Genomic DNA, 9,389 nt, shown 5'->3' on the forward strand with positions numbered 1-9,389 from the left:
AGCTTGGCTTGAGCTTGGTTTGAGCTTGGTTCGTTTAGATGTTATCAAGCTCTCAATTCAAGCTTGTTTGATTGTTTGAAACTTTAATTGTTTTATTGGTTATTAAGATTGATAATTTAAATTTATTTATTTATTTTATTTTATTGTTTATTTAGCATATTGAAAATAATTTTATTAATAAATATTGTTCGTGAACATTGTTCACGAACATTAACGAGCTGAACACATATGTGTTCAAGCTTGTTTGTTTAGCTTAACGAGCTGTTCAAGCTTGTTTGTTTAATTAATCTAATGCATATTGAACGAACATAAACAAGCTCTTACCAAGCCGAACACCAAGCTTGTTCACGAACGCTTGGTTCATTTACAGCCCTAGAGACAAGTATCTCGATTACCGGATTGGACCTTTCTTTTGAAGGCGGGTACTTTTGACTTTATGTCTTTAATATGCATAGTAGTGAATTTAACAAGTAGCAATAATTGTGTTCTCTTATTTGTTTCGGTTAATCACTACCCGATACCTGTTACATGATTGGTTGATTGCTTGTTTTGCATCTCATGTATTCCTTACCTGTTGATACATTCTTATAGGGTAGTGATATACCATGCTTCACCATTTTCAGGACCTAGGTTTTATACCTTCAGTGTACCTTTGATTTGATTCGTTGACCTATGGTGCACTTTTATATATATATGGATTAGCTCAGGATATTTTGTGGTTAGTGTCATGCACCATTTGCATGATTGCATGTTGTGCGATAGTCCGCTCCATTATTGTTGAGCACATCGCCAGTTACATGGATCTGCACACACCACCACTCATGGGTTAGTGGTCGATTCAGGCAGTGTGTGTTGCAGCAGGAACTTTGTTTGGCTTCGTTGGTCCGCTCATGGGTAGCGTGATGCAACGTGTTAGCCGGCAGGGATTCCTCCCCGTCATCGTGTACCGGGAGTTGAGAGCATTGCGCTCCCCCATTTATGATTTGGGGTAGGAGGATAGGTGTACTCCGACCGCATCCCGTCCACTCGGTTACTCATCAGGAGTAATGACGACAGAGTGCACGGTTGTCACAGCCCTACCCACTCGGCCTCGCTATTGTGTGTGAGATGATCGACTAGCGTCAGGGGTGACCAGGACGCATCATTGGCATCATATACATGATGCATTTATTGCTTGTGTTTGTGCTTGCTGCATTTATATGTTGTATATTGTTTGGACGTCTATGTTTGACATGCATACAGGATTTCTATGCCACTCGGACTGTTTGTTCTTATACCAGGTCCTGGTTAGTACAGTTTTTCTCCTGTTTACTTCAGTTGCATTTCATTCTTTTATATCAGGAGACTGTACGCATGATTAGTGCTAGATGTTATTTCTCTACTTTGCATATCAGTTGTACCTGCTGAGTGTTGGACTCACCTCGCCTCCATTGTTGTTATTTTTCAGGTTGAGGTTGTCTGGAGCAGTTCCAGTCGCTAGTCCCCATTGCACGTAGTGCTAGTCCTCTGCTGATCACGAGTTGTTATTTAAGTTTTCTCTATCAGACTATGTCTTGATCTTGTAATGTTTTACTTATGGATCTTGTATGGATTCTTATCGTTGATGGATTTTGGTATAATTTGGATATGTTTTACTCCATGCCTGCCTGGACGGCAGAAGAGGTGGTTTTATCGGATTTGTATTTTATGAGTGTAGTGGAGTAGGAAAAATCGGATTTGAGCTTTACGAGTGTAGTTGAGTAGGGTTGTTTTCGAGTCATCGTATTACTGTTCTATTTGTTTACTATTAAACTGCGTGGTGGTGTCAGCCAGTGGCTGAAATTGATATTAACTGCGTGGTGATTGTTTTATTATTGTTATTATTCCAGCCGCATGTGGCTGAGGTATATGGTGATTGTAGAAAGTTTCAGATTGTCCGTCGTACAGGGGAGATGCTGCCGAAATTTCTTCGGATAGGGACTCTTCCGAGGCGTGACAGATCTTATGTAAGATTACATGAAGCTCCTGGACTTGGCTTGTCACCATCTTGGAGTCAACAATCTTGTAATCCCGGAATCGACCCACGATGAACTTCTTGGCCCCTACATCCTCCGTTTTGTACTTCTTATCCAGGGACTTCCACAGCTCCTTAGCCGTTCTCTTCAAGTTATACACAGCATACAATGAGTCGGCAAGGCAGTTGAGGATGTAGTTTTGGCAAAGGAACTCAGAATGAGTTCATGCCTCCACTACACTGATGGTTTGCGCATCTGCATCCTCAGCACATTTAGGAGGGTCCTCAGTCAAGAACTGAGCCAAATTGAGCGTGGTCAGATAGAAGAGCATATTCTGCTGTCATCTCTTGAAGTTCAGTCCACTGAACTTCTTTAGTTTTTCCCCATGACTGATTGACACAGTTTCAGTCAGGGCAGAGGGGGCCTACACGTGTTAAGTCTGTTGCACCTCAACATTCTTTTATGTGGCTATATCAACATAATCGAATCTATTTCAAGATTGTCGGACAATATGTTGCCGAAGATATTGGGGAATTAACTGAATTAAAATTACACAAAATCAATTCTAACTTATCTATCAAGATGACCTGAGCTGATAATCTCAGGCTGCCAGTGGGGGTTGATTTCTGCTAATTACTGAGTACAGACAGAGCACCGAATTCAAGCAGCAAAGTCTGAGCGAGTGAAACAGCCGACAGGCGAAGCGGCCGAATAGGCGAAGGGACCGAGGCTTGCGATAGTCACAGTTTCCTTGAAAGTGATTCACCCCACCTCTGGCTATGCTTTGAGGTTTCTTCGGGTCGTCTGTTTCCGAAGATACAACGGCAAAACCATTACGCAACCAAGCATTGGTTGTTCGTGGCAAACTGAGAATGCACTTGAGTGTTATCACGAGTAGTTCAGCCGAGCGAATGCCCGACTGAGAGAAGAATCGGGGAACGAATGTGGAGGAATTCTCTTGCTTTCGCTTTTCTTACGCGTCTCTCTTTACTCAAAATCTAGCCTCCTTATATAGGAGCTCCCATCTTGCACAGGTCGTACTCGCACATGAGTCAACCTTGGTCTCATCCCTGCGCACTCACACTTGAGAGAGTCTCTCCCCATGCATATGTTTATAACATCAATGCATGTGTCATAATTTAAATCAAAAATAAAGCCAAGAGACTTCTAATGTGGGATTAAACTCATGTACAATATAATCTCTTCGTCTCTATCTCTTTATTTCATTCATATTTCCAATCGTACCAACATAACCTTTATCATTGAGGACCTGGAAAAATAAAATTATTATTAGCAGGTCCGAGTTCTTTCACTGAATTAAAGCTGCAAAATGCGCTCTCTAGAAAGAAGATGAACGCGAAGACATACCTCGGGTGCAACATAGTTAGGAGTCCTCATGCAATGTGCAAATATAGGATGAGAAAATATAGGATTAAATCAAATCAAAAGAACCTAGTTGGAGAACCAAGTCCAATCAATGGGATTTTTTGAAGTTCAAAGATATCCTTCCCTGTATTTGTGGTGCAAATGCTCTTAAACCAAAGTCAGAAACTTTAAGTACACCAAAAGAATCTAAAAGCAGATTTTCTGGCTGCAAGTTAATCAAGGTTTCATTAATTTAGGCAGTTGAACCAAGAAATCCACTATAGCATACCCAATTAGTGAATATCAACAAACCTTTAAATCTCTGTGGTATACACCTCTAATGTGACAGTAATCATCAGCATCAATTAGTTGGTGAAAGTATCTCCTTGCTTCATCTTCTTTTAATCTGCAATGGTTGACCTAAATATAAAAAAAAATTGCCTCTGTCAATAATGGGAAGATAAGTTATTCCTACTAAAATACCCTATTTAAAACTTTTAAGTTGTTTAATATTTGCAATCTCAACAATGTATCTGAAATGAAAATGTGAATCATGTTGTCAGTCTACATTTGTGCATCTAACTTTCAGGCCTATTATAAACATTTGATTAAAAAAATAAAAAAAAAATCCTTACTATTTTGCCAGAGAGCTTGCCTCCATCAACAAATTCTAGAACAATGTATATCTTTGTCTTGCTAGCTATTACCTGGGAAGTCAAATTATAAAGTGATACCATAAAAACTCACAAGATACTAGTCCATTCGAAGTTAAACAAAGTTGTTGCAGTTTCAGAAACAAGGCTATGAAATATATAAACCCGTAAGAAAAATAAATATGTTCAGCAGAAGAAGAGTTAGTCGACCACCAGTAAATGTTTTTAGAACCATAACAGATATGGAATAGATATATAGTGATCCTGTCCAGAATCTGAGTCAGACGAAGATCACTTGAGATAGTACTGGTGTTGACAGAAAGACGATTTGACACACCTGGCGTATGTGCATCGGAAAAACAGATCCCCACGTGGAACTTAAGGATAGTGGTGACGAAACCGGCGGTACTTTGACCCTGCGCACACTCAGACAAGCACATGGAGTATTAAAGACAAGAAATCAGGAGAAAAGTCCCTAGCGCAGGCCTTCCGACGCTCAAGTCAGGTCTTTTTTCCCAGAAGAACAGTATATAAAGGAATAAAGAATTGTAGAAGATGAGTGTGAATGTGCGCATACCTGCTCAAGGGAGAGGACCTCCCTTTTTATATGGCGATGTGTACCTCTGGAGCCTAACCGATGTTAGAGAAGGTTGGGTGTCAGGTCCTATCGGATGAGAGAGGACACGTGATGCCCTCCCATTAGTTTAAAGAATGTTCCATTCCCAGGGAATGGTAGACCACTGGAATATTCCCTGAAGAATGACAGTTATTCTCTGACAGGAGGTTACGATTCTCTGACACTATTATCGCCTAGTGCTATCTGCTCCGCCTGGGCTAAGATGGAGGCCACTCGGGCTGATCGCTCAGTTGTGCTAGAATGACGAAACCTTGGTGAAGAGAATGAGTTGTTGTGGGTCGCCTGGGTGTTGTCTAAGCCAGTGGCGGAGATGATAGCTTTCACGACTTGACAGCTGGGGGGTCGGTCGAGAGTTGTCTTGGCCAGGTACCCAAACCCTTTATAAAGCCAGATTTGGCCACCTGTTTTGATTGTGCCAGACTAGGAATTATGAGACTACAAGCGCAGGGCGGTTCAACCCCCCTCCTTCTTTGGCTGTTGACTGGCACGTTTTATTGACTTCTGACTGTCATGTCGCTTTGACTTTTGACTATCACATCCTCTTTACTTCTGACTGTTACATCCTTTTGACTTCTGACTTCCTGGCCCCCTCGGGGCCCTCCTTTATATGTCGTATCACAAGTCTCCCCTCCAAGTCTAGTCAAAGGAGGCCCAAGTCCGACTAACTAGACCCTAGTTCCTTTGTTGCTCACTCCGGCGTGCAGGGGATTGGGGTGTGGTCGATTATCTTAGTAAAGGTTGAATCCTCCTTGAGTACGAAGACGGCTAGGGTTGAATCCTCCTTGAGTACGAAGACGGCTAGCACCTTCCGCTCAGCAACTCCAGTACCGTTGTTGGCCAAGGGCCATTGGCGCTTGAATTGACACTACAACAAAAATCCTCATAAACATCGGTGGAACAACAACAGTTTTAAGCAAAAATCGATGTCTTTGAGTATTTTACATCATTTTTTCCAAAAATCGGTGTCTATGAGCGCAGATTTTCGCTCATAGACATCGGTTTTTTAGGCGATGTCTATGAGCGCCTTTTTTTCGTTAATAGACACCGATTTTAACAGCGGTTTTTAAAATCCGATGTCTATGATAAAATAAAATAATTTAATTTTTCCACCCATACTTAGCCGAAATTTGCAATACTTCACTCTTCCCTCCAAACCTAAACCTATATCGCGCCGTCCACCCATACTTAGCCCTAAACCTATATCGTCGCTACGACACCACCACTTTCCTCCGACTATCTCTCTCAACCCCTCATCTCCCTCTTCTCCTTCTAGCGTACCTGCCTCTCCCGATCAGGATCAAAACCACCTGCTTCGGTCCTAAGCAAAACTGCAGCATAAATGATAGATACAATTCCCCCCTTCGAAGAGCACACCGGCCTTCCCGTCGATGACCCTCTACACGATCCCACTGTACATGTGGAAAGGGTTCTTGGGGTTCTTCACAATCACGATCATCCCGGGCAAGAAAAGGGGAAGCTTGGGGAGCTTCGGCTTCACCTGCGCCAGCAACACCGTGATGCTCTCCTCGCAGCCCGCCCTTGCCTTTGCCTCGGAAGGAGAGGGGTTCCGCTGGATGAAGTCTTTGAGGCCCTTTTCACTGCCTGGGAAGATTGAGGGTGAAGATTGAGGCCCTGTGGAAATGTGAAAACGCTAATCCCCTCCTTACATCTACACTCTTACTTGTTGCAGTTCTTTGATCTGATGTTGGTTTTGTTTGCCTTTTCACTATTGTGGTCGTCGCTGGGAGATTTGAGTGGATCGGTTGATATGTGTAGGGTTTACTCGATCGATTTGTTTTCTTTGCAAATCTACGCCCGTAGATCGGTTTGGTTCCTGCCTTTTAGTGGCTGTCTATGAGACCACCTTCGAACTCCGATTATATCAATCTTCTGGGTCTACAAAATCTGCACTCCGCCAAAATCGAACCTTTCCTCTCTGAGATACCATCGTTTATGATCAATCTTCTGGGGGCAAAGGAGAAGGAACAAAGAAGCGGAGAAGCTCGTGGATTCAGCGTGGTTCTCCATCTTCAAGCTGGTTTTCTTCTCTCTGGAAGGTTCCAACTACATTTAGGGGGTTGGAGCGATCTTAAAGGAATTCTTTCTTATTTCTGGGTTCTGATTTCTGGAGTGCTCTATTGGATTCACTATATCAGATCTAACATGATCGCTTGTCTTTATTCTGCGAGAGCTGAGTTTTCTTTCTTCCGTGAGAATTTGTGAGTGCTCAGGATTTCCCAAGCTTAACAACATTCATTTCTTTTCCTTATTTCTAATTTTTGCATTCTTGTTTTCTTTGTTTCTTGTTGTTGAATGTGTGCTGGTTAGCGGGTCTCGTGAATTTGCGTTGTTCGACATAGAACATGTTGAGTTTTGATTCCCTGTTCTTTCTAATTCAATTGGAAGTTTAGCAACTCCTTCGACGGAGATTTGAAATTGAATTTGTAATTAGTTTAGAAAATGTTCTGAATACTGCCCATCTAAATTCTGATTTCTGATTTCTTGTTTCAATAAACAACTGAGATTGATTAGATCTAGATTTCGCTTGAGCACTTAGCTTGGTTGTTGGAATTCATTTCTGGTTTAAAGTTTGTCAAGTTTAGATACATAAATCTTACATGATCTAGAGTGAGGTTATTCCGTAGGAGTTGTTAGATCCTGAACTTAGAGCTACTCAGTAATTTGAGTTGCATTAATTGGAAATTCTGATCTGAATAGGGATCCTGTAGAGATTTACATCAGAACCCTATTTGGGAGTTACAACAATTTTTTTCTGAGGTCTTTGAGAAATGACCCTAGGTTACCTTATGCTATACTAGTTAAGGGTAGAATCTAAGGGAAATTTTGTAACCAAGTTGTCGCGACACAATCTTAGGTTATCAAATTTTAGCATCGTTGTCGAGGACCTTTGAAGTGGTTGTAGTTCCTAAATTGACAGCTATTTCTTTGTTGTTATTTTGTTGGTGATTCTTGACAATTTTTGTATAGGAACAGTTTATGACCAGAAGTTCCACGAATTCAAGAAGTGGACTAGTCCCATTTGATTCGGAGATTGAAAGAACCTGTCGGCACATCGTGAGACGAGAAAGAAGTTACTATCTGTAGCTAGTACTGCTCCTTTTTCTGGAATCTTTAGTTCTACAGGGAGAATGAAATAGAACAGTAATCAAATGCTTAGAGATTTGGCATCTTCTGACGGTTCAAACCAGCCTTTATGCATCTCAGAGAGGAAAGGTTCCTGCATGAACATGCTGATCAATCTTCTGATCGATTTATGCTGGTTTTTAAATAACAATAACTATAATGATTGATTTCTCTAGCATGCGTGCAAAGTATTTACACAGACTGGTCCCTTATTTAACCTTTGTTAAGTCATCCTCTACATTTTCATTTATTGATTTAAGTTACTGGTTTGATCAAATATGGATTTATTATATAGTTGTTTGGGTTTTGTAATCTAACTAATCAAGCTACCTGTCATTGCTTGAAGCTTTTTGACAATCAATTATGCTCTTATCTTTTTTTTTATTTCATCTATAAATTATTTGATTCATGTATCTATTATGATTATAAATGTTCTTAATAATCACTTTTCTACTTGTAAATGCTGAAATGTTGTAGCAGTATTTTTCTCTTGTAAATATTCAATGTTTTCATGTATCTATTTTTCTCTTGATTTATTCAATGCAGGTTGATTTGGAAAGGATTGCTAAGGATACTCATGGCTATGTTGGGGCTGATCTTGCTGCTTTATGCACTGAAGCTGCTCTCCAGTGTATCCGTGAAAAGATGGACATAATTGATCTAGAAGATGAATCAATTGATGCTGAGATTCTCAATTCTATGTCTGTTACAAATGAACACTTTAAGACTGCTTTGGGATCTAGTAACCCATCTGCCCTCCGTGAAACTGTAAGTCTTTGCTTTGGTAATTGTAATCATTTTCAATTAGTTTTTTTCCTTCTAAATATGATTATCTACATGAATTTTTAAAATAAATTGTTGCTGCAAGAATTGAAAATGAGAAATTTGACATTGGTGTTCTTTCTAAATTAAACTTACAACTCAAGAAATTCTATAGCCTGATGTGCCTGGTTGGTAACTTGTGTTTACTGTCATATGTTGATGAATGGCCTAAAAACCACTTCTATTTCTACCTTGAGATATGCTGATAGTTTGTTGGGTTTTGATCAGGTTGTTGAAGTACCAAATGTCAGCTGGGATGATATTGGTGGGCTGGAAAATGTCAAGAGGGAACTGCAAGAGGTAGTTTGCTGGATATGTTTGAGGTTTTATGTCCACCAAGTGTGATTTTTTCTTTCTGATGGTGATATTCTAGGACTTCTACAGCATGTATATTTCTTCTATTTTTGTTCTTTGCTGTAGTTAAGTAGACCAAATAATACTTTTGTTTGACAGATTTGAACAGTGGATGTTTTAACTCAAAAAACTAGGCATTTGAAGGTGAAAAGTGGTGAGATTAGGGAAATGAAAGGCGCAAGAAGAATGGAGCAGTATAGCAAGTTGAACAGATTTTGATTCTCATAATTTAATGTAGCCTCAGCTTGATTTTTGACTCACGATGTTCTACCTTGATGTGTACAATATCTATTAGCTTTTGATGTAAAAAGAATATTTGTGTATTTTATGGATACTGTTGTAAGTAGAATATTTATGTAATTTGTGAATATTTGTGTATTTTATGGATACTGTTGGAAGAAGAATATTGGTGTAATTTGT

General features: G+C 40.1%; 1 protein-coding gene across 1 annotated transcript; it reads left to right on the forward strand.

The window, feature by feature from the left end:
* Window positions 1-6,503: 6,503 nt before the first annotated feature.
* On the forward strand, window positions 6,504-9,003 carry LOC121995013 (cell division cycle protein 48 homolog). Its single transcript, XM_042548872.1, has 3 exons — window positions 6,504-6,764; window positions 8,340-8,561; window positions 8,844-9,003. Exons 1-3 carry the CDS (start codon window positions 6,504-6,506, stop codon window positions 8,958-8,960), a joined length of 600 nt encoding a protein of 199 aa, XP_042404806.1. The 3' UTR covers window positions 8,961-9,003.
* Window positions 9,004-9,389: the final 386 nt, after the last annotated feature.

Source organism: Zingiber officinale, chromosome 6A (assembly GCF_018446385.1).
Source record: "Zingiber officinale cultivar Zhangliang chromosome 6A, Zo_v1.1, whole genome shotgun sequence".
Lineage (NCBI taxonomy): Eukaryota > Viridiplantae > Streptophyta > Magnoliopsida > Zingiberales > Zingiberaceae > Zingiber > Zingiber officinale.

Excerpts from the sequence above, each read along its gene's own strand:
- LOC121995013 (XM_042548872.1), top strand. The coding sequence starts at position 6,504 with ATGAGACCACCTTCGAACTCCGATTATATCAATCTTCTGGGTCTACAA. Across the intron at positions 6,765-8,339 it reads GAATTCTTTCTTATTTCTGG|GTTGATTTGGAAAGGATTGC; the intron begins GTTCTGATTTCT and ends TATTCAATGCAG. Across the intron at positions 8,562-8,843 it reads CATCTGCCCTCCGTGAAACT|GTTGTTGAAGTACCAAATGT; the intron begins GTAAGTCTTTGC and ends GGTTTTGATCAG.